Source organism: Giraffa tippelskirchi, chromosome 4, assembly GCF_054371585.1.
Source record: "Giraffa tippelskirchi isolate mGirTip1 chromosome 4, T2T-mGirTip1v1.2.pri, whole genome shotgun sequence".
Lineage (NCBI taxonomy): Eukaryota > Metazoa > Chordata > Mammalia > Artiodactyla > Giraffidae > Giraffa > Giraffa tippelskirchi.
In genome coordinates, this window is record NC_137278.1 from 26,927,471 (window position 1) to 26,952,322 (window position 24,852).

Below are 24,852 nucleotides of genomic sequence, written 5' to 3' on the forward strand. Positions count from 1 at the left end.
TCAGCAGCCTGGGGGACCCTCTGAGTAACGGGTGGGCGGGTGGCTCGATGCCCTCAAGATCCTAGGGCTTCTGCAGTGTGCTGTGTTTTTCCAGCTCCCCAAATCTTCCCTGTCGTTTTTCCCCAAGTCTTATAGACCTTTGGCACTGAGATCGTTTGCTGGTGAGTTTCCAAGAGTTGTGAGACAATGAGCAAACAGAGCAGGCAGCGGACTTTGAGTCAGGAGGGAGTTTTGTGTCTTTGGAGAATGAACGATCCAGAGGGAGAGGCTGGGCAGGGGAGAGGAAGGCAGAGAGGAAGGCCTGGGAGGAGGCGAAGGCCTGCTGCAGGGCTCGGGGGGTGGAGAGGGCAGAGGTGGACATGGCTTCCCTCACAGTGAAGGGGGCCGGGGCTCACCGCTCCACAGCACAGAGCCAGGCTCCCCACAAGAAGGGGACAGGCAAGGACGTCACCAGGCCAAGAGGAGATTCAACCACCACCGCAGCCAGAATGACAAGTACCATTTATTACAGTTACATGAATGGGCCCAGTCACCGGCCGAGTGCCATCCCACGGGCCCACAGAGATGAGCACAGTCACAACCCCTTCCCCACCCCCGAGTCGTGTCCAGTCATACACTCCAGGCAGAAAGTACCCGTACGGAACACGGGTCCCCTTCGTCGGGCGGGGGCGTCTCTCCAAGTCATGGACGGTCCCCTCTCGGAGCGGCCAACAGAGAAGCTGGAACATTGTCAAATTAAATAAGCAAGCACAGGAGTTCCCAGGAGCCGGGGCTGGGGCGGGGTGTGGGGTGGGGGGTTGTCTCTGGTCCCAGCAAACGTGCGAGAAAAGGAACATCCAAGATGTCTGAGAGGCAGGTCTTGGCTCCAGGCCTCCGTGGGGCCCATGGCCTCCGATCAAGCTGGACTGGGGCCGTCACATCTTTGTCACCATTTAGGAGATGTTCTTTCGAACTTGGCAACACAGAAATTTACATCAGGCCTTGTACAACCTTGGCAGAACCTGCCAAGGTCCAGAAGAAGTTCAGAAGAAAAAAACACACACACACACAGACACAAAAACCAAACAAACCAGAGGTGCTCTGGCCCCCGAATCCCTCCCCATGGGAAAGACAAAGCACAGAGCTTTTAGCCAAGTTTCCCAATATCATTGGCATTTAGAGAAAAGGCTGGTCAAACACACAACCAGCACAGAAAGAAGCCAAGGTAGTAGAGTTCACATGACTACTTTATATTAAAGTTTATTACATTTGGAAAATCTACTGTACAGGGAAAAACCCATTGGATTAAGTAGAGTTTTGCCAAAAGCAAAAGACTATTACTCTTTGGAATATTCCTGATTCCGGCCCACAGTCGGGCCACAGGAGCTAATCAAAAGTGAGCCTGGTTCATCCGTGGGGCAGCTCAGTGCCAGGTGTACCCAAGACGTCTCTTGTCACTTTACAGGAGAAAGTGTCCCCAAGAGATGGCATCAAAGGAAGGGCTTGGTCTACGGGAGCTTCTTTGGGCCCAGCGCCACCTCTCCCACCCTCGAGTCGTCTCTCCTTGATCCTCCCCAGCCTGAGACACCAGGATTCAATTTTACAGGGGCCTCCCCAGTATCGTAGTCACCCAGGCCATGGCCCTGGCCCCATGTTCATGGACACAGGCAGGACTGCTCCAAGAGGTGACCACCCATGGGAGCTGGGTTGGGCCAGCCCACCAATGAGGCCACCCAACAGACATTCCATACCCTGTTGCACACGTGAGCGACAAACTCAGACAACACACAACCTAAACCTAGACATTGGCTTCTGGATTTGGTTCTCCTAGTCAAAAAAAAAAAAAAGAAAAAGTCTTCTTAATAACCCTGATGCTGTCTGCTGACCTTAGATTAGGGAAGAAAGATGGGGGATAACCAAATCGACTTATTAACTTACCTCAGAAGTAACAAAGCCTACTGGGCTATGAACAAAGAAACTAGAGGAAAAACATGTGCAAAAACAAGTTGACATCTAAGTTAGACCTCCCCACGAAACAAAGTGAATTCTGACGGAGCCCTGACCTCCTGGCCCTGCTACTCGGCGGGACATGCCCCCAGGCCTGCTGGTGTCTGCCAGTAAGTGCTACAGACGTGTCCACCCTCAGCCACAGCATCTTCGTCCAGAGCAGTGGGGTCCCCTTCTCTCCAGAGCTGGGCCTGCTCCGGCTTGGAGAAACTGAGTCAGCGTGACGGGATGCCAGGTGCCGTCTGCGGTGGAAAGGTCAGTCGTTTGCAAGAAAGCCCTTGTGCCCAAGTCTCCAGGCAGAAGTCAGAGAAGCAGAGGCGAGGCCCCCTCCCCGGCGGGCCCAGGACTCCACAGGCAAGGGGAGACGCCAGTGGGGCTGGGCGCTCCGGGGAGGTGGCATGGTGGCAGGGACGCAGGTCTGCAGTTCTTCACAGAAGAGGCGAGTGGGGGAGGTCTAGTGAGTGGCAGGGGGAGGGGAGAGGTGTCCTCCCCCGCATCAGGCGTAGAACTCCTCCTGCTTAGTGGGCTTCTGGTAGGCCCCGCCGTTGGCTTGTTTCGGCTCCTCCAAGGAGTAGCTGCCCTCGTCCTTCTTCTTCATCCGGTACAGCATGAAACCCACCAGGCACACGGCAAAGATGAGCCCCACGAGGCCTCCAGCAATGACTCCTGGACGGGCAGGGAGGAGGACAGAGGCTGGCTCAGCTCGGCTGCTCCTGGGGGCTGAGTGGCGGCCCTGCCAGTGATAAAGACAGCCCCACCCCACCTCAGCTCCACCAGCCCATCCACTGGAGAAAAAACTCACCTCCCAGCACTTCCTTCCGGTCCAGGAGGCCCTGAGAGGCCCCCGTAGCCCCCGTGCCTTCAGGATCCCCCGGGGCCCCGTTTCGTGAGCCAGGTTCCACAGCGGCCCCGGCCGCGTTCTCCCCGGACATGTCGAAGGTGAAGTCCTAGGGGAGGGCAGGGTAAGGACCAGGTGGGTGGCCACAGCCGAAGCTGCACCCAGGTCCATTTCCAGCTTCCCTGGTCACCCCTGCCATCAGCTCTAGACACACCCAAACCCAGACCTCCCTGGACCCCGAGGTCACGTCCCTCTGGCCACATCACAATGGACCCTGCCGGACTGTGGCTAAGGCACCATGTCCAGTGATGCAAAGCACGTTTTATGCGAAAATATACAGGCTCATTTTAGTGTAATGCGTAACACTGCCATGACGCTCTAAGATGAAAAGCAAGACCTGGGAGAGCTTTCCTTCTTGTCCCAGGGGCGTATGCTGGGGAAGCCCTCTTGGCGGTGATCTTGAAGGGCCCTCTATCTCTGGTCTGCTTAGTCTGTCCCACCCCAGGCTCAGCCCTGGGGGCAGGTGGAGGATGGGACCTTGGGATCTTGTCTTCACGGTGGGGATTACGACATGCTCATAGAGTACAAGGGGTCAGGTGTGCCAGGGGACCAGGCCAGCACCCTGCACCCAGTGCACTGTGCCCCACCAGGCACTAGGGCCACCCAATGCCCCAGGAAACGCGGAGGATGACAGCGGGCCCGACACCCACCTGCTCCCCAGAGCCCTCTCCCACTGGGATCTGGGTGGAGGGGTCTTCCTCAGCTGCCTTCTCAGTGGCAGGAGGACCTCCATCCTCCACGTGGGGCATGTGTGGCTCCAGACGGCCCTGGCCTGTGGGAGCCGAGGTCTCATGGTGGTCGGGCTGCACGTCCCTGTGGGGATGGGAGGTGGCGGGTCCCAGGGCCGTGGTGGCTCTGGCTGTGGACACTCCATGAGTGGTCGGGTGCAGCGTGGTCTCACTAGGTGGATGGGTGGCCTCCTTCTCCTGGGCGGTGAGGCCAGGCTCCACCTCTGCCAGGAGCACCGCCCCACCCCCCTCAGGCTGCTCTCCTGTTGGCAGGACGGTGGTGGAGGCGGCGATGGTATCTGGGCTGGTGGGCTCTGGAGCCGTGGCTGTGGTCGTCATGGGCCCCAGGTCCTTCCAGGTGGAGGTCGTCTGGGATGAGGTGATATCTGGCAGAGCACCTGCAGGGCCAAAAGCAGAGCTTGTGGGGTCAGGGAGGCCCCCAAACATCAAGACCAGTCAAGCTCAGACCCTGGCTCTGACTCCCAGGCCAGCGCAGCAAAGTTTTCTTCCCGTGAGAAGCCGTGGGGCAGAGCGGTGTGTGCATGCTAAATCGCTTCAGTCATGTCCGACTCTGTGCAATCCTATGGACTAGCTAGGGCTAGGAAAGCTGCCCTTTTCTGCTGCATCTGGAAGGGGAGTTTTCCTGCCACTGCTGAAGCCTGCTCCCTGGGAGGAGGGGTGGGGGGACATCCTCAGGGCCCTGAACACCTTATCCCCAGCACACACACCTCTTGGCCCCTCCCTGCTCCACTTACACTCCCTCCAGAAAGGGCCAGGCTCCCAAGAACAGAGGCCTGTGTCTTACCTCTCAGCTCCCGGGCCCCCTTGCCCTAGGCTACTTTCCCCAAGGATGACTGCAGCCCCCCCTTCTGAGGTCTAGTTCAAGAGTACCTCCTCTGGGAGGCCTCCCTGACCACTTCCAGTTCAAGGATTTCACTCCCTCAGGGAAATGGGAAAAGAGGGAACATAAAGGAACATTTGTGGAAGATCTGTACCCCCTACCAGGATCTGCACGGCTCCCAACAACCTTATAAAGTCAAGATGCTATTTCCATTGTACAGATGAGAAAATAGAGGCTTGGAAAAGTCAAAATAAACAAACAACAAAAAAAAAACACCTTTCAAAGGTTTCCCAGTGAGTTAAAAAGGAGAACACAAGCCCAAGTCTGTCTGCGGCAGGCAGCTCCGCTGGGAATCTACACCCTGCCCTCCCCCACCCACACGTGTTTTCTCCTTGCAGTATGGACCCATTTCTTATTCCTGGCATAACTCTCCAGGCCCAGCCTGACCACCACCCTCAGCCCATGGCCTGCTGACATCCTGGAGGGGGCCCTCACGTCCACTCACCTGCGCCCGAGCCAGAGAAGTTGTCATTGTCGTCCCCAGAGCCATCCTGATCTTCGGGGGGCATGTTTACGGCCACGCTGTGCTGGAAAAGATCAGGGAAGGATAAGAGTGGAGTCTTCACTGGGGCCTGCTATTCCGGGGTCCCCATCCTGGGCAGCTGAGTGCCGCACCCAAACACACACCCCACACACAGCACAGAAGGAAGCCCTCAGCTCTGGGCAGTCCTCTGGTTCCCCCACACACCTCCTAATGCTATGATGACACAGCCCTGGGCTAGGTACTGGGGGTGCAGAAACCCACAAACTGGGGGCAAGGCCCTTGCCCCAAGAAGCTCGGTCTACCGAGGGAGCCCCAGAACTCAGAGGAGCAGGCAGACGACACCATCACTGGAAACCCAGGTGGTGGCCTCCATGGGACCACAGCCCATCTCACCCTGAGAATCAGGTCCTGGGGGCCACTGGCCAGGGGGCTTCAGGGTTCAAGGGGCTTTCAAGGGTCCCTTGGAAACAACATCACAACCACTTGCCTCCAGGGAGGCCATCCCCAGGCATGCTGAGCATCAAGGTGCAGACCCCGAGGGCCCCACGGGGGCAGGGGGTGGGGGCAGCAAGGATGGGCACGAACTGAGTTGTCTGTGCTGAGACAGGCCCGCCCACGTAGGACAGTCCGCAGGCCTGGCCACAATGCTTGGTCACACACTCAGCCCATTTTCTCATTCACAGGAGAAACTGGGTCCCGCCCTCTTGGGGAAGGAAGGACAGAGCATCCATCAAGCTGGGGACAGATGAGGCTGATCTAGAAGGAGCCCTGGGCTAAGGAGGCAAATGGGCTGTGGGCCTGGGGTGGGCCCTGTGTGCAAACAGCTGCCCCAGGGAAGCTGCTGGCCTGGGGCTGAGCCCAATAGGCTGCTGGTGCCAAAGTGAACACTCAGACCCAAGCCCTGAGGCAAGGGGCCGCTCCAGCAAGACCAAGGAGTGGGGCCAGGTGAGGACGTTGAACTGGCCAGGGCAGAAACCCAGTCGTGGGGGGACCATGCCCACCCCTAACACTGGCTCCAGGAGAACAGGTGAGGAAGGAAAGACCCAGCAGCCGGGTGGCAGGAAGAGTAGCCGTAAGTATCCTGTGCAGCAACAAGACTTTGACCCAAATGACCCCGTGCAGCAGTTCCAATATATAAGCGGCCAGAACAAAGAATGAATGAAGAAGCGGGACAGCGTAGTTCAGAGCACATGGGTTTTTGCAAACCCCCTGACCTCTGCCCCTTACTAGCTGAGTGGCCCTGAGGACATAGTAAACCTCGTACAGCCTCAGCCTTCCCATTTATAAAATGGGAACAGTAGTAATATAAAAATCCCACACGTGCATGCTAAATCGCTTCACTTGTGTCCAACTCTTTGTGACCTTATGGACTGTAGCCCACCAGGTTCCTCTGTGCATGGGATTCTCCAGGCAAGAATACCAGAGTGGGTTGCCATTCCCTTCTCCAGGGGATCTTCCCAACCCAGGGATCAAACACACATCTCCTGCAGTTCCTGCATTGCATGTGGATTCTTTACCACTGAGCCACCAGGGAAGCCCATCTACATGCCAGGATTGTTGCAAAAGTTCAATAAGGTTATGCACAAAAAAGAATCTAACAAAGCCTGGTTCACAGTGGTGAACCCACCACCCAAGCATCCCACCAACAGTGTCTCTACCTTGCTCCCCGCTCTAACTTGGGGACCAAGAGCCACTTGGCATGGGAAAGAGGATTCTGCGGCCTGTCCAGGAAGAGGAGGGCTGGAGGTGGGTAGAGTTTTAGGAGACGAGGGGGCAGAAGGGAGCCAGTACACAGGCAGCTCTGTGTAGACTTGTCAGAGGGCAGGCCCCGCCCAAGGCTGGGCTCTAGGGAACTGGCCTCCTCAGCCCAAGAGGCCTCGCCAGGTCCTGGCCACGGGCCACAGGGCCGCCCTCTTGAGTGGGGCAGAGCAGGAAGGGACAGACAAGACCTTTGGCCTCCTGAGGCAGAGCTAGACCAGGTGGAGGCTCCATCCAAGGGCCCAGGTCCGAGGGAAGCTTCAGACACATGTAGAGATGAGACTAGAAATACCACTGAACTTCCTTTGAAAGTACAAAACCCACACTGTACTTCCTCCCCTCTCCACAGCCCCCTAAGAAAAAGGTTTTGGTTGCTTTGTCTGAGCTGCCATGGCCCATTCACAATGCATAGATCCCACCTGCACCCTGGGCCACATCCTGTCCGTATTGTCCCCTGGGGTGCTTCAAACACCTGCCCTGCCTCCACGGAGCTTTAAGGCTGCCCCGGGCTCCTGGAAGGCTACCCTGCTTCAGTAACAAAGAACCCTGCCCCTTAGGCAGGCACAGAGTGGGTATCCCCACCCTGACATACTGCTGCCCCAGGCCCCAGCAGATGCTCCCGACAGGACAGATTGAGGGGAACAAGCATTCAGGGGACCCCACCCACCCACACTCACTCATTGAGACCCCCCGCCGCCTTCACTTCACCCAACACCCTCAAAGGTCTGGAGGAGACCCTAGGTGGTGACGCTCCATTTCCCGCCCTTGGAGAGAAAGCTGGAGCTGGAGCTGGGGGCCAGGGCTGCAGCCACACCAGCCTGGACCACACGCTGTGAAGCAGAAGGCAGTGTCCCCGGGGCCAGGCCGTTTCACGGCCGTTTCACACACGGGGCCTCTGAAGCCTGCAGAGAACACAGCGCACTGAGACCCCGTCCACCCTGGAGGCGCTGCCTGAGACGCAGGCAAAACCAAGGAGGCCCAGCCTCTCACCTACACAGAGGCCCCACAGGTTAGCAGTTTCTCTCAGGAGGAGATAAGACTTTGGATTGGCCCAGTCCCTAATAACAATTTGTTCCCTCATCTTGGCTGAGCTTATCCCTGCTGCGATCTTGTTTACACAACAAGCTCTTAAGCAAACACTTTCTCCCCTGAAACCGGCTCCCAGGCCTCAGGGCAGCCTCTCCCCCTTTTGGGCTGGGTCTCCGCTGAGGGGATGGGCCGCAGTGACCTCCCAGATCTCCAGCGTGAGCCTCTCTGTGACAGCTGCAGCAACCTGGGGAGGAAATCAGCAGAAACTGCTGAGGCTGAACTTGCCTCATCAGGTGCCGGCTGACGCTGGAGGTTGGGAGACTTCCGGTTTCACTCAGCGGCCAGGCCATGCTATGGGCCTGTGGTCAGCTGCCTCCAGGGCCCAAAATAGGGCTCTCCTGGGCACGGCCTCTTGATGCTTCCCTGAGACCACTTGGCCAAAATGCTGGGATGCCAGGGGCGGGTCGGCCCAGTTTGAAACCCACCTCAAGCAGCCTGGGAAGACAAAAGGGAGCCAGCCGGATGTCTAAGGAAGCCTTTAGCCTCTGTAAGGCCCAGAAAACCAGTTTCTTCATACAACAAATCAAAAGCCCTATGAGTAGGTCTAGACGGTCACATACTTAGTCTGCTCAAAGGCAAACTTAGTCTGCTGAATCTGGTTCTTCCCACCCCCAGCACAGACCCTGGAAGCCCAGGGCCTGAAAGGCCAAAGCCAGGTGTGGCTGGGCCTCTGGGGCAGATACACAGAGGCTAGGGCACAGGAAGCTCGAGAGGAACAGCCAGCCCACCTCGTCTCAGACCAGCGTGGGCTGGTCTCCAGGCCACACCGAGGCTGTGAGAGGAGGACCCCCCTGAGAGAAGACGTGGGGTTAGGGGTCTGGGAGAGCAGGACAGGGAGTGCGAAAGGAGAACCTGGTCTCTTGACACTGGAATTATTTTCCATCCCTTTCCTCCTATTATCCTTTGATTTGAGGCAGGCAGGGCTGAGATTTAGCCTCTCCTGAGATAAAGTGGGGTCTTGCCCACGGCCACCGGGCAGTGAAGTGTCTGCACACTCACAGGCAGCGCTTGCACCCCTCGTCTGCCATCTCTCTCCCTCTGCCCTGCCCCAAAGGACCACATTTCCTGATAGCTCAGCTGTTTTAAGGGAAACTTGCCTAAGTCTCTTCCCTGGTGGCTCAGATGGTAAAGAATCCGCCTGCAATGCAGGAGATCTCTGGGTTTGATCCCTGGGTTGGGAAGATCCTTTGGAGAAGGTAATGGCAACCCACTCCAGCATTCTTGCCTGGAGCATTCCATGGACAGAGGAGCCTGGCCGGTTACAGTCCATGGGGTCGCCAAGAGTTGGACATGACTGAGCGACTTTCACTTCACTTGCCCAAGTCTCAACAATGTTCCGCAGGCCCCAGGAGTCTCGGGATGCGCACGTATTCCTCACCGAGTAAGGGTTCCCAACCCCTGCCCAGCAGCTGAGACCCAGGTGCTGGTCCAGCTTCAGAGGTGGAGAGGGGACGGCATGGCCAAGCAAGGGTCAGGCTCATCAGGGGTTGAGGGTCTTCATTACCAGGCTGCCTTCCATTCCCAAGAGCATGTCAGGAGTCTGTGGGCAGAGGGCTGGCCCAGAAGCTTCAAGAAGGCAGGCTCAAGGGGAATTCCCTTCTGGTCCAGTGGTTGGGACTCCGTGCTTCCACTATAGGAGGCACCGGTTCCCTCAAGCCCACTCCTGTCATCTCTCACCCGCAACTGGCCATAGCAGAGCCTGGGGCTGTGTGACAGCATTCCTCCAAGACACCTTGGGCATGTGCATGAAAGTTCCTTGGGACAATCACACATCAGGATTCCAAGTGGGCATCGCAGATGTTCAAGTGAGGGGCTTCTACTTCCAGGCTGACCAGAGAGGTTGCCCATTCTGGGCCCTGACCCTTGCCACCCCATCAACCCATAGCCACCAGGTCCAAAGATTATGGTTTCCAACCTACACCCTGAATCACTAACATGTCACCCACTACTTGATTTGAGTGATGTATAAACACAAATCCTTTAAAAGCTGAGGTCACATGTGAAAAGTACAATATCATGCAAGGTCACAGATTTTGACAGTAAAGAGGGTCTTCAACTTCAAAACTCAGGGGACCACCATCCAGGGGTTTAGAGGAGAAGAGAGAGTAAGAAACGGTATGATCTTGACCCTGGTGAGCTCCCAGGGTACAGCCCCCACTTCAGGAGGCTTCTGGAAGGGGGAGTCGCTGAGGCTGGGGCACAGAGGGTCATAGTGCTGGGGACACTAGGGGAGGATGGTGAAGCCCCCAGCCAGACCCCAGAGAGGTCAGCACTCAGCTCTGAGTTACAACTTCAGCAACACTGCGGCCTCACTGGTATGGCAGACTGTACAGCCAAGTGGGAAAGGGGGCTTAGGTGTCTGTTGGTTGGAATGCTCTGTGTGGTGACAGAGCTTTGGCTGCTGTAGTGGTAGCCCAGTCCTGAGGCCACAAGGACCAAGTACTGCCCCTTGTCACAGGGCCCAGGTCACGGACTTCCCCAAGCAGCCAGCCTTGGTGCCAGCGCCGGGGCTGAGGACAGGGGCGAGGGGGCACAACTGGTTCCATAAGCCCAGGTTGAGGAGGAGTCAAAAGGCAGGTGGCCCCACAATCACGCCAGGATAAACACTCCTTGTCCCATCTCGTCAAAATCCCACACAATAGCAGGCATTCTCGAGAGGCTTAAATGAGATTCATGGGTTTTTTTTCATCTTTTTTTACCAGTTTCTTGGTCAGATCTGTGGATCTAAGGGGAAAAAAAAAGCTGATTCCCCAGTCCCACACAATTCTCGGGGGCCAAAGTGTCTAAGCTACAGAATCCCAGCTGTCACCCCTGACCTGTGCAGCAGGATGCCAAAGTGGTCAGAGGGGACATTCACACCATCACCTCCATTCAGGCTGGGGGCTCTCTTCTTTAAGGCCCCGAAGAACTACCAGGAGACTGCTGGAGAGGAAGTCTTCTGAGCTCCATCCCTAAGGTGGATTCAGTGGGTTGGGTGCAAAGGCCTAGGACTCTGCATGTTGCAAGCTCCAGCTGCTGTAGGTGGTTTGCAGACTGCACGTGGAGAGCAATAGTCTGGACAGGAAAAGGTCTCACGGGGAGTGGGCTGGAGGAGATAAGACCCCCCACTCAGGGCCAGGGTTCAAAGAAGAGGTACCAAGTAGCCCCCAAAACACTTTCTAGGGGCAAAGTGATCTGAGAAAGCTCTAGAACGTTCTCCGTTCACCTCTGATACACCCATTCTCTGTAGTCAGTACGCCATGGCGCCTGCTTGGTCTGTAGAAGAAGCTTCACCGCAGAGTTGAGAGGACCCCTCCAATCCCAAGAGTGCAAGAAGCAGAAAACAAAGACAAGCCAGACTCTTCTGTCCTGAAGCTGGGCTGGGGCTCCGTCCTGCCTGCCTGGGGCTGACAGGGCCCCCTCGGCTCTCCAGGCGGCTCTCATCCGGTCAGCTGGCCAGATGCAGGCTGAAACCAGCAGGGAGCGAGTGCAAAGCCGCTCCTGCCCTCTCCAGGGACCCCATCAATGAGGTCGAGGAGCGGAGAGGGGACCAGGCACTGCACAGGCACGGTGCTGTCTTCCCAGGGTATCTGCATGCTCCATGGTGGCAGGGAAAGAGAATGTTACACACCCCCAGCCCCCTCCTGCTGCCCACCAAACGCCCTGGAGCCCTGCACAGTGCGATTTGTGACTCTGCTTTCCCTCATCAAAGGGATCATTTGCACCCCCTCTGTTAGCCCTGGCTCACATAGCCTATGCACGGAACACGCAGGCCAAACCCAGAGCATCTTGAATCAAAGCTCTCAGAGAAACGACCACAGCGAAGGATGTCAGAAGGGAAAGAGCCCTGATCAGGGAGCCACCCCAGGCTGAGATTCCTTTGCTGAATGACCTGGGCCTCTGGCGTCTCTCTGGACCTCCTTCCCATCTGGATAACAGAAAGGGTTCGGAGCTTGAAGAACTCTAAACCTTCTTAGGGTTCTGACAGGCCAGGCTGGGATCTGCAGCCCCAACTCATCATGAGTGAGGCCAGAGTGGGGGCAGGGAGTGATAAGCTGGCCACAGCCAGCCACGCAGGGGTGGGTTAGAGGGGCAGGCCTGCAGCCTAGGGCTTCCCCTGCCCAGGAGGTCATGGTGGTGGATAAATCACTTCCTCTCTGAAGGCTTTTTCCCTAACATGGGAGCTGTGCTGCGGGGGACATGTGCTTAGGCATCGAAGGGATTCAGATCTCCGGGCTTTGGCCTCAAGACCCTGAAACCTTCCCCCAACCCTCTCCACTTCCAGGAAGGAGGGGCCCCAGTGGTGCCTCAGGACAGCATCAGCATTTCCAGCCTGACAGGCACGGCGATTTATCAACTCACCAGGAACCAAGTCAAGCTGAGACCTGCTGAGGGGTGATGGGTGCAGCCCAAGACAGGAGGGGCCCCCGGAACAGACAGGCGGGGAAGAGGGGGCTTCTGCTGCTCTCACCCTGAGATCGTGCTTCTCTCAGGGCACCAACAGGGCCCCAAGGAGGAGTGCCTTACAGGGGGACCTCCTGGGCACGCGTTCCTCACCACCACCACCCCTCCACCGACAACCCCACCTCAGCTGTTCCCACCCTGCCACTAGGAGACAGAACTCAATCCTCTGGGGGATTCCAGGGCAGGGTCGGGGTGCAGGGTGCCACCCGTACTTGGCTTAAAGACCCTCTCTGCAGTAGCACGTCCTGCAGGGCACTGCGTGTCAGGACTTTCAGAAGGGGGACTCGAGGTCAGGTCAGAGAGCCCTCCTCCCTTGGAGTACCTGGGGCCAGGGCTGTGTTGAGGGAGACGGGTGTCCTGGCAGCCAGAGCCAGCCCCGATGCCCAAGCCAGGTGAGAGCTGCCACCAGCAATACCCCATAGCCACCCTTCCAGAGGGCTGGCGCCTGCCTTGCTGCCGCGTGCTGAGACTCGTCTTAGAACAGGCCCCACTGACGGCTGGGTGTGGGGCCATGGAGCTGGGAGACCAGTTCCTCGGCTTTCCTCCACCTGCCAGAACCTGGGCCAGGCAGGGTAGGATTCCACTCGGGCGTTGAACAAGGCCAGCCTGGCCCAGCCCGCATCTATGCCTGCTGCTGCCCCGGGATCCAGACAAGGGGGTGGGCAGGGGATAGGGACCAGATCTGGAGCTGGAAAAGCTGAGCTCTTCTCCCAACTCACTGGGTGACCTTGAAGAGACACCTTGCCTCAGGCAGCCCCTCTGCAGAGCAGGAGCTTGGCCAAAAGGCAGCAAGAGGGCTCCAAGACCCAGGTCTGTGGCTGGGGAGTCAAGGCCCACCCTGGAGGGGCAGCCAACCCCCAAGAGGGACTCAGCAGTGAGGGGCACTTGATCAGAGCGATTTGGGGTCACCCCTCTCCACTGCCCCAGAGGGTGATGGCCTAGACAGAAGGCTGGAGATGTCCCAAACCAAAATGACTCTGGGGAGGGCAACTGTCAACCCAAAGGAACAGAGGGAACAGTCCAGACTCCTACAGCCTCTTCCCTTCTCAGCCCAGGCTGTCAACAAGACAGCTAAGGGCAGAAAGCTCATGGCAGAATCCGCCAGTCGTGCCCGTCCCCCACCATGAAGGCCCCTCAAACTGCTCTCAGGCTGATTAAACTCAGCCTGGCCTGGGGACCTGACACCTCTGGCATATGGGCTTCGAGAGCCATCCTCCCCCTGCTCCAGCTAAATAAAGTGTCCTCAGGTTTCAAGGAGGCAGAAACTTGCAGCTTTTGACACACCTGCCCCCAGCCAGGGCTCCAGCTGTGGGGATGGGGTGGGGGGGGGGTGAGGGGGGGGAGCACTTTATCCCCCAGATCTCCCCAGTGTGCAGTTGCAGAACATCCCATTTAAGATGCAAATGCCTCTAGGAGGGCTGAAGGGTGCTAGTCACTCACAGGAGAGCAGAAATTAGCTCTAGGGGTAAGGGCAGTCTGCACTAGGGCACTGGGGATGGGCACGTGCTTTGGAAGATGTGAAGGGATTGCAGAAAGGAGGCTGAAAGATGCCAAGAGCACATTTTTTAACCTGTGTCAGAACGCTGTTGCCAGCCAACCCCACACCCAAGAAAGGACGATGAAATTCCCTTTGCTCCTGCTTAAGTCACAGGTGTACATGGCTTCTCCTCCCACGTGCAGAAGGAGAATGGGCCAGTCTGGGAACCTGCCTCCGGGATCAAGTAGGAGGCAGACCAAGTAGGCACTAAGGCTGCTCGAAGCTCAGAGACACAGAAAGGTCAGAGTGTCCTTGAAGGGTGTCCTACGGCAGAGTGGAGCCGGTACTTTCCGGCCTGAATGATGGAAAGAATTTTCAGGGAAAGCCAGGTGCCAATAGGTTGGGCCCTTTCCCCAGATTACTGGTAGGACCCTCCCCTAACCGACAGCAAAGCAGCCTGAGCCCCGTCACTGTCAGCCTGCCCTCTTCCAGAGGCTCTTGATGGCTGGAAGGTGTACACAACTTCAAATGCCCGGTGCTGAATTCCCAGACCCTGGCAGCCTCCGCACAGGTAAGTGTTAAGTTGGTTAAAAGGAGGACTGTGGGACTTCCCTCGTAGTCCAGTGGTTAAGACTCCATGCTTCTGATGCAGAAGGCACAGGTTTGATCCCTGGTTGGGGGAACTAAGATCCTACATGCTGGGAAGCACAGCCAAAAAATTTTTTTAAAGAATTTTTTTAATAAGTTAAAAGTTTTAAAGGAGGACAGTGGACTGTAGCCTCAGTCTGAGGAGCTCAGAGAAACCCCAGAAAGGGGACAAAGTCATAACACCTGCTCAGGGCTCAAAACAGTTATGGGGCAGAAGGAAGAACCCAAGGATCTGACCTGGGCTGTGGGGGTCACTTGAAAAATAGAAAGATCTGACTTAGGCCTTGGGGCAGAGGCGGGGAATTTTGGAGGGGGGACAGTAATTACAGCTAAAATGTCTTGAGTGCTATGTGCCAGGTACTAGTCTAAGCACTTTACCTGAATGAATATACTTACACCTCAGGATGACCTTAGATTCTAGTCCATACCCATCTTACAGATGAGGAAACTAAGGCAAAGGGGTCAAGTCATCTGTCCCAAGGCATACAGCCACTGAAGTGCTTAGAAAGAGGATCTGGGGCCAGACAGTCTTGCTTAGGGCTTCCCTGGTGGCTCAGATGGTAAAGAATCTGCCTGCAAGGCAGGAGACCCAGGTTGAATCCCTGGGTCAGGAACATTCCTCTGGAAAAGGAAATGGCAACCCACTCCAGTATTCTCGCCTGGGAAATCCCCATGGACAGAGGAGCCTGGCGGGCTACAGTCCATGGGGTCACAAAGAGTCAGGACACAACTGAGTGACTAGCACACAGTCTTGCTCCAGCAGACATGCAGTTAACCACCCCGTCACAGGCAAGATCGAGGGCTCTCTGACCCTCAGGAAGAAAACAGCCATCATTTCCACTGGAAGCAGCATAGGAGAAAGTGCAGAAGGAAAGAGGACCCTGGCATGGGGCCTTCCCCGTCCACCCTGCAGCCCAGCCCTGCTCCCAGTCCAAGGCACCCCTCAGTCCACAGTTCTGCCCACAGGCTACGGTCCCCCACAGCCACAGAGCCCCGCTCAGCTGGCCTGAGACCCCACCCTGGTACCCTGGGGTCCAGGTTTACCAGACCTCCTGCCACTGCCTGCCAACCCAGCCCATACCTTCCCAGGGCAGGAGCCAGGCCCTGGCAGAGGCTCAGGCAGAAGTGAGCAAAGTCTGCCCTGCCAAGCAAGGCTCATATTTCTGAGAAGGGGCAAACGCCATGTTTTCAGGCCCTGCTTCGTCAGCACTGGGGTAAGACCAGCCGGCCATTCACGCTGAGTGCCGATCCCACACCCGGGCCAGGTCAGACTGCACCCTTCCCCGAGGTCAGGGCCATGGGGGCTCTTCTCCAGGGGACTCCCTAAGCACTGTCAGTCCCAAAGCTCTCCCAGACTTGCTCCTCGGAGGCCAGATGAGGAAGACGCTCCAATCCCACCATATACGGTATTTCACAGGATCTTTCCTAAAGCCCTCCAAAGCAGGACTTGAAAAATCCCAGTTTTATGCAGGAGGAAACTGAGGCTTCATGGCAGGTGAAGAATTGTGAACAAGATGCTACGGGGAGGAGGCGGTGAGCCTGGTGACGGTCAGGGCTGGCCACACTCCGCACAACACCTCTTCTGGCCTCCACACAACACCTCTGTCTGCTGCGACACCTGGGAGAGACTAACTGAGGTGGACCAGCCAGCCAGCTCTGGGACCCACCTTGCCTGCCCAGCTTGAAGGCTTCAGGACCCCAAATGGGGCCCCAGACCTACCTCAAAGGTAGGCAGACTCAGATATTCAGGCTCAGCTGCTGCCACTACACTGAGAGAAGAGCTGGCCCAGGGCATCCACCAGATACCCAGCCCCTAGACAAGGCTCTGGAAGGATGATCCTGTTCCCTGGCGGGGGGGGGGGCGGGGGCGGGGAGGAGTAGGGTGCAAGGGAGAGGGGTGAAATTGGGGATTCCCCACTTTTCACACAATTCCCAGAACCCAGGGGGGCCTCAGCTACAGCTTCAGGCTCACCATGAAGACCTCGGGGCCGGCTTCCTGGCCTGAGCCTTCCCAGAATTTCACAACAACCAGGCCTGCTGCTCCAGGGACACTCTGCACCTACCCTTACCCCTCAGACCCCTGTACCCTGCTCCCCAGGGCCTAGGGAGTGGGTGGGCGGGAGAGGAGGCGGGGCAAAATCTGGGGGTCTCTGCTCGGCCTCTATAGGCCCATTCTCCTGGTCTGGCTCGCAGCGCGATGAGCCCTAGTCAGCCAGGAGGTCGGGTCACCCAGGCCCTCCCCACCCTCTCCTGAAGGAGGGCGCCCACCACAGACAGCAGCATCCCCCCAGCGCTTTAGTCTGGGAGAAGCTGGAGTGACGTCAGCCTCCACCACAGTCTCAGAGGCTCCGGACACACCCTGCAAGCCCAAACCTGACTACTGTCCATCCAGACACTCCCTGGAGACGGGACTCCGAGGCCCCGGCTCGTGCCATAGGCACCAGGGGTGCTGAGAAGCTGCCGGAAATTACAGCCAACGCAAACTATGTGCCCCTGCCACGGGACTGCCACAGTCAAGTCCTCAACCAGGTCAGATGCGGCCAGGGCATCAGACGTGGTGTGGAAACCGCAGGGGAAGGCCTCACGTCCTCCTGAGGCCTCCTGGGGCCCAGCACACACTAGGAGCTGGGGTGGCCAAGCCACCTGGGCCCTTCAGAAGTTCCCTCCCACCTCCCCACGTCCCACCCACCCTGGACCAAGCCCCAGAACCCCATCTCCTAAGCTTGCTGTGAGAAAGTGGGGCAGACGGCACCCAACAAGGCCCAGCATGGCCACAGGAAGCGCCAGGTAGCCACATGGGCAAGACTGTGACTCCAACGTCCTGTGGTGCGACAAGTCTCTGAACATCTCTGGAGATGAACGGAACCCAAGAGTTGTCCCAGAGCAGGACCGGCAGCCTCCCCTAGTCCTGCTGCCTTCACTGGGGACCCCCTGACTTAATGCTCCGGGATGAACCCCTTTCTCAGGGTAAATGGCCTTTGGCTGTCACTGTCCCTCTGGTCTGTCTGCACAGACCGACCGACCCTCCAGTCTGGTCTCAGTAATGGCTCCCCTCTCTCCACATGTGCCCCTGGACCAGGCGTGGCCCTTTCTCCATCTGCTCAAGGCTGTGCGCACAGCAGGCACCCAGGCTCCGGGCTTCAGGTCTGGTCAAGCCAGGGAGGCTTCACAACCCCTATGCTCGAGGCAGAATTCTCCTGAGGCAGCAGGAGCAGGCCCCACCCAGACGCCCACCAGTCCCATGACACAGTCACCAGATGTCGCCAGCACCCCGATGCGTGGCCGAGCCTCCGTCCACCCACCCTCCCAGCCCCCTCTCATTTCACACATGGGCTCACTGAGGCCAAGAGAGGCCTGAGCAGTGTCACTCAGCAGTACAGAGGGTCAGGGCGGGAAGCCAGGCCCCTGAGCCCTAGCCGGTTTCACGCACAGTGGGCTCGCAGACAAGGCTGGTTGGATGAGTCTCAGGGGAGGACTCGTGGGCCTGGCACAGTGACTCAGCTGATGAGTGGAGCGATAAGCACGCCTGCCTTCCCCACTGCCCCAACCTGCCCAACACAGCTTCCGCTCCTTCGGATGAGCGGACCAGGGGGCAGGTGGCCAGGGGCCTGGGTGTGTGCAGGGAACACCACCCAGCCCCCACCCCCAGCCCGCCCTTGCCCAGGGGCCTCCATCCACCTCCAGTTCCCACACCGAGCCCTAAGTCTACCTCCTCCAAGCAGCCTGCCCTGATTTCCGCCCCACAGATGACCCCCTCAGTCAGCTCATGCTCCCTCAAGTCCCTGGAGGAATAAAGTGGGCTTGAGCCCCTGCTAGGTCCCTCCCAGTGCCACCTTCACCCTTCCCAGGACAAGGTCTGTCTGCAACCACATGGCTGTCAGAGCTGAAGCAGGAAAGTGGAGGGCCCTTGAGTGCCTGGGGGAACTGAGGTGCGGAAGGGCAGTGACCTGACCGATCACACAGGAGAGGGTTAAACTGAGACCAGGAGGGACCTGGTGTCCTGGCCGCCCTTGTCTGTAGGAATAACTTCCATGGACTTCTAAAGCTGCAGTTAAAAGGGAAAAGACTACAGAAAGGGAGGGAGAAAACAGTTTCCTGCTTTTTGAGGAGGAAGTTGCAGACAGGTGGTAAGCATGTTTCCCCAAATCTCAGACTGCAGCCTAACCTACAGGCAAGCTCAATGGGGAAATCAAGTCAGGACGAGCCAGGCAAGGCCCAGCCACAGTTGCAACCTATGCAGTGGGCCCACCACTCCACACCTGTGTGAGCATGCACATGCACTCACACACACACACACTCACACACACACACACACACACACACACGGTCTCTCGTGGGACTCCAAGCCTCAGGTGAGTCACTGGGAAGAGGAGTTTTTCCCAGGGCTGAAGGCCAAGGAGGGAGCAGCCTCTCCATATAATTAGGCAGAACCACAGAGCCACAGACACAGGAGAGAGACCCTCAAGGTTTCTCTCTCCTGACCCGACGACCCCGCTAGACCCGTCTTGGCTCCCCAAACCAGCACGGTATGACAGACAAAAGGACTCTTTTCAGAGAAAGCTCAGACCGCCCTGCCCCGGGTGACCCCTCTGGGTACCACGTCCTGGGGAGCTGACCAGGTGTCCCTGTCTTGGACCTGGGCATGCAGGGGACTTTGCAGTGCTGACACCCCACCCAAGGTCAGCATCCTGAGGACAGGAAGAGGTGGTAAGATCTCACAAAGCCCCTCTGGGGGGCAGTGGAGGGGGCTCCCATGTCTACCTGGAGCTGGAAGTTGCATAATTGCTAAAGTGACCCCGAGCACAGGGTCGTGACTCCTTGTGCAGGGGGGATGCCCACATGCTTGCCGCACCTTGGCGCTGCCAGGGCACTCATGGCAGCTCAGAGACAGGTTCCAGAACGTACCCTCCCATCGAAAGCCCAACCTCTGCTGGAACAGCTGAGAGGGAAATGACACCGCGCTGAAACTGCTCCAGGGTACAGGATCCTGGCGCCAAAAGCCCTCTTTCCACAGACTCCGTTAATCCCATCCCTTCTCTCCAGACACATTTACGCAGGCCCTCAAGGAGTGGCTTTCAACCCAAGCCTCCAAAATTCGTTGTTGAAAAGGAGGAAATCAGGAAATCATTTGTTCTGTAAAAATCCCAGGGTTCTGGGACTAGAAATCATTTAATGACCAACTCCTCATGCGGCTGTTTTCACAGCAGCATTGAAAAGGCCAAGAGGTGAGCGCAGCACAGGAGGCAGGAGTCCTGGGTTCTGGTTGCCCCACAGGAGCCACGGTGCCCACTTTTCAGGCTTATAAAGGATCTACTAATCCCACAAACGTCTCCCCAGTGCCACGATGAAAGTCAGCGCAGGCTGGCTGCTACCCTGGGGGCAAGCACAAGGGCAAGCCTGGTAGGTTTCAGCCAGCCTCCTATGCTGGGTTCACAGGGGAGATTTGCCAGTCCTTCCATTTCTTCATGCCATACACATGCGCACAGGTATACGTACAGATCCTGGTTCTTCCACATCGGCCCCTTGTAGGGGCTCACCTCTGCAGGCTTCATCCACAAAATGGGGACAGTAACATACATGGTAAAGTTTTGGGGTAAATATGAAATTAGGATGCAGGAAAAGCATATAGCACTCAATAGTAGGCACTCAAAGATGACCGTAGGGACTTCTCTGGTGGTCCAATGGTTGGGACTCTACACTTCTGCGACAAGCACAGGTTCAATCCTTGGTCAGGGAACTAAGATCTTACATGGCCTCAGGCAAAAAAAAAAAAAAAAAAGATGACCCTAATTCTATCAACAGCCAACTTTCCTCTGGCATTTTCATTACCAAACACTTTCACACCTTCATTATGAAATGAATACGCAAATGACAGAATAAGCTTTACACGGGACATCAAGACTCAGCAGTGAAAATGACTCATCTGAGATTACACAGTAAATTAGTGGCAAAGCAGAGACCCAATCCCAAAGCTCTACCTTACCCAAAGTTGTTTCTGGCCTGTCAAACAGTATGCATGCACTGTCACCCAAATAAAACACAGTGAGAAAAGGGAGATAGGACCCAAGCTAAGAACGAGGGCCCTTGCCAACCAGGATTTAGAGTGAGCTAGTCTCACCAGGTCCAGGCTACCTGTGACTGGCAAGTCACGTACAACTTCAGCCAGATGGAAGAACCGAGAACATGGGGTCATCGTCAGGTGCTTGTTTCAGAGGTCACTGACATCTGAGTCCCGCAAGGACCTCCCTTGACAGCCTCTTGGTTATTCTAGGTAGTATCGGGACAACACAGAGGTCCCAGCTGGGCCTCTGAAGGCACAAAATCCATGTATCACAGATCACGAGTGTTACAGGTGAGACCCTCACTCAGCACTGAGAACTCTTGTCTTAGAAATAATTCTAACAAATCCGACAAGTTCCTTAGTACTGCTGGAGAAAAGTGCTAATTAGAACTGAACTGAAAAGCTGCCGGCTACACTTTAGGTCCACAAATGTCACTTTTGGCTGCTATCAGACAGGGATGGGAGAGGATAAAGAGCAAACCAGAATTCCAAGTGTACCAACATGAACGCACCAGGCTCAGGGGCAAAGTGCTCTTCAGAGCTCAATAAACCCAGGAGATGAATGCCATAACCTAACATGGTGACAGCTATGAGGCCCCTGGCATCCAGAGATCAAACTATGCTTAGTACTGTTTTGTTAATAAAGGAAAAGAAGTAAGTATTTCAGAGAGTCCTGCCCAAAGTAAGAATATTTTTGAGGGTAATACAGATTCTCAGCTTACTGAGAAAACCTGGATACCAAGGATACCTCATTCTCAAGGGATTTCAGAATTCAAGATTCTGCTGCAATAAAAAAAGATTCCTCCATAAATACGCCTCTAAAATTCAAGCTTTTCATTAATTCTTTCCAGGCTCCTCTCCCTTCTCATCCCTCTCCCCACCAATCTGGGTTAATGACATTTTACTGGAACCCACCATGAGCCACAGGTAGAGACTCAAACCAGCCCCACCCTCCCTGTGGAGCTGAAGCCAGGAGTGACATCACCTCTAGGAGGCTTGGAGCCCAGGCGGAGGCAGTCAGCGCCTCCCCCTGCCTCCCCTCACCCCCACCCACTCCGCCAGGCCGAAGGGAAATGTCTCTACTAGCCCCCATAATTAAGGCAAAAAGGGATTTTATGCCTTTCAAGAAAGGGAAGAGAGAAAGAGAGGGAAACAGCAAATAACTTTCCAGAACAAGCAATTTTTCTTGCATGGCAGAAACAAAAGACCACAGGGATCTCACACAGGCAAAACCACACACAGAAACCTTTTTAGACAAACCTGTTCTCGACTCTTGGGAGTGGTTTTGAGCAATCTCCTGCCCCAGCAGCCTTCCCTTGTCTAAAGTCAGGCGCCCAGGGTCACACCCCACCTCCCTGGTCCCCAGGGGATTCAGACGTGCTTCCCACTGGGGCCAAAGTGAACCCTGGGAGAGGCCAGACCTCTGCAACTGGTGGATACCTTCTCCTATCCTGGCAAATCCCACTGCCATATTTATTTCAGGAAGAGGGCAGAAGAAGGCTCTACTTTATGCCCCCACTCTGAACCAAATACGGACAGCCACTGTAATAGGGAGAGAACAGGGCTGGGAAAGAGAAAACAGACTAAACTTTGTAAATAGGGGGGAAAAAACCAAACCCTAAATTCTGAGCCAGAGTCTGACCCCAAAGATTAGTGCTTTCAGGCTCAGCTCAACCATTCCCTCCAGGAAGCCCTCCCACCACCACAGCTCTAATGAGTCTCCCTCCCTCCCACCCAGCTTTCCCCCCTCCAAACTCAACTGCCTCTGGCTCTGCTCTGCCTTTCCACAATATTTCAGTTTCTAGCTGAGAAAAAGTGAGAGAGAAAAAAAAAAAGCAGTTGTCTGCTCCTTCCCAGCACACAGGAAAACTCTGGGAAAGTGGTCCTCAGAAGATCTCTAATCCCATCTGCCTCCCAGTGTTAAAGGGCGCTCTGGGATCCCCACTCAGAAGTATGAATGCCAGCTTCACCTAGGCTAGCAAAGAAACCGCTGCTACCACTCCTGACTCTGGCTGGAAATAGGTGGTGTACTGCTGAGGCCCCGTCTTGAGCCTGGAGAGAGTGTGGAGCAGCCAGGTAAGGCCAGGTGGGCCAGGGAGGTGAGCCAAATACCTCCACCCTCTTCTCCAGAGTATTAGCTGTGGGTTCAAGGTGCAGTCTGAATCCCTAAGAAGCCAGGGCACTTCAGGAGTGAAGGAGAGGAAGCCAGATGCCAACTTCTTGGGCCTAAGAGCCAGGAGTGCTCTAGACACTCCGCTCAGAAATCTTATCTGTCCCCATGGCTCCCCCAGAGAGGGCAATCCACAGGCACACGCTCCAACTCATCAGCGATCCAAGAGGCATTAGGGACCTGTTCCTCGACTCTAAAATGTTTCCAGGCAAAGCAAGAAGGCACCTCACAGATCCACCTGAAAAAACACCTCACCTGAGCCAGACCCTGAGAAAAATACCCCAAGGCTCTCAAGAGCTGGGAGCTACCATTATTATGGAGGGACACGCTTACGGAGGGTTTTGGCGTTGCCCAGAGACTTGTCCAGATAATACATTTTAAGGAGAGGACCGGGGTACCCGGGCCCCGGGAGCCGCTCCTTCCCCTCCCACGTGCCTCCTTTTGCCAGAGCTAGGGAAGTCGAGCCGTCCAGATGTAGTGGCCAGAGACCGCCACTTCCGGAACGGCAAGAGCCCCTCGGTCCGCACCTCCCCTCTCCATCCCCCCCGGGGATGGCCGACAAGGCCCGCGGGGAGGACCCCAGGACTCCAGCAATGGGTGTGGGGGCTGGAGGGTGGACGCGAGCACCCAGCGGCCAGCGCTGACACCTGGCCGCAGCCCAGGTCCCAGCCCACTTTCGGGCCGGCGCTGCGGGGCGGTTCCCAGGAAGGGGTTACAGGGGCCGAGAACAAAGCGCCCCCTTTGGGGAAGGCGGGCCAGCGGAGAGCGGCTGGGGCGGGAGACCACTTTCTGGGGACCCTCAGGATGCTCTTTGTCGGCTAGGTCCCTCTCAGAGAGGGGACCCACCCCTCGCCAAAGGTGGATGCTGGAGTCCTACCCAAAGGCCTCCCCTCCAGCTCCGGGCTCCACATTTGTCCCCTTTTTCCTCCAGCTCCGCTGGGCGGGCCAAGGGACCCGCCTTCCCTCCGCGCGGCTCCAGCACAAAGCCAGGCCGGGGGAGGGGAAGAGCCATTCCAGGGTCCACTAGCGTGGAAGCCGCCCGCGCGCCCCGGCGGTGCCCAGCGCCGGCTCGCGCCCCTCCGCGGGCAGCACAACTTCAGCAGCCCAGAAGTTGGGTTCTTGCGGGTCTCTAGCATGCCGGGGCCAACTTCCCGGAATCTCCCGCTACCAGCTCGGCCCGGCTTCTCTCCGGCAGCCAACGGATAGCCGAGGACCCCAGCTCCGCCAGCCCGCCCTCGTTCGCCGCGCAACCCTGGCTGGGGCTCCGGAGCGAACACGCTCGCCTGCTCCCGCACCGACTCCGCGGCGCCCAAACTTGCCTCCGCCCAGAGACCAGGAGCCCGGGCTCGGCGGGTCTGGTTTGAATTAGGGTCCGCGGGCGGGGCGCAGTTGCCGCGATCACCGCATCCTCCCGGGTCACCGGCGGGGGGCCCGGCTGCCGCGGTGCCCTGGGTGACCGGTTGGGAGCCGGCGACCCCAGGCGCCTTCGCCCGTGGAGCCGTTCCTATATAAGTGCGGAGCTCCCACGCAGGTTCCGCTCCGCAGGGCGCCCCAGGCTCTCGCCCGCAGAAGCGAAACCCTCACGTAGCCCCCCGATGGCAAGAAGCAATTGGAGAAGGAGTCCTGATTTCGGGACTCCGGGTCTCGGGGCCCGCCAGGCTAGCGCGGGAAGAAGGGAAGTCCCCGCTTCCCCTCCCCCTCCACGTGTGCAACAGCCGGCATCGGCGGGTCTGCCAGCCCCGGCTTCCCGCCGCCTCTCAGCCCGGCCCCGGGCCGCACTCACCGGGAGGACCGGCTGCAGGCGCAGCGCCAGCGCGCAGAACCACAGCCAGAGCGCCGCGCGCCTCATGCTGCCCGGACCGGCGGCTGGAGTAGAGCGGCGAGCTGCGCGGGTCAGGGCTGCGCCGCGCTGCGCGGACTGCGCGGGGATCCGGGTCGGCGCTGCCGGTTGCGCTGCGCGCAGCTCCCTCGAGCGATGCCCAGCGCACGGCCGTCCTAGGCGAGGTCTACGGATCCGCCGGCTGCTCTCTGATCCCCTTACGGGTGGATTCCTCTCGGCTCAGCTCTGCTCCCGCCTGCACCTCTCCCGCCGAGCTCCGCCTTATAATAAACCCGCAGGCCCTTAGCCGTTGCAAAAACTAGCCCCCCACCCCCAGCTCTCCAGGTCTCCCGGCCAGCCCTCTTCCCCACCCCCTAGGGCCCCGCCCCC

General features: G+C 57.4%; 1 protein-coding gene across 1 annotated transcript; it reads right to left on the reverse strand.

Annotated features, from left to right (window-relative positions):
* Positions 1-485: 485 nt before the first annotated feature.
* On the reverse strand, positions 486-24,852 carry SDC1 (syndecan 1). The gene is made up of 5 exons (XM_081593619.1): positions 24,427-24,852; positions 4,959-5,040; positions 3,535-4,010; positions 2,789-2,933; positions 486-2,652 (listed from the first exon to the last, which is right to left on the reverse strand). The coding sequence occupies exons 1-5, from the start codon at positions 24,490-24,492 to the stop codon at positions 2,483-2,485; spliced, it is 939 nt and encodes a 312-aa protein (XP_081449745.1). The 5' UTR covers positions 24,493-24,852; the 3' UTR covers positions 486-2,482.

Bases quoted from the DNA above. Each gene is read 5' to 3' on its own strand.
- SDC1 (XM_081593619.1), bottom strand. From the start codon at position 24,492: ATGAGGCGCGCGGCGCTCTGGCTGTGGTTCTGCGCGCTGGCGCTGCGC. The intron at 4,011-4,958 runs GTGAGTGGACGT...TTGGCCCTGCAG, and splicing joins CTTCTCTGGCTCGGGCGCAG to GTGCTCTGCCAGATATCACC. The intron at 2,653-2,788 runs GTGAGTTTTTTC...CTGCCCGTCCAG, and splicing joins CCGGAAGGAAGTGCTGGGAG to GAGTCATTGCTGGAGGCCTC.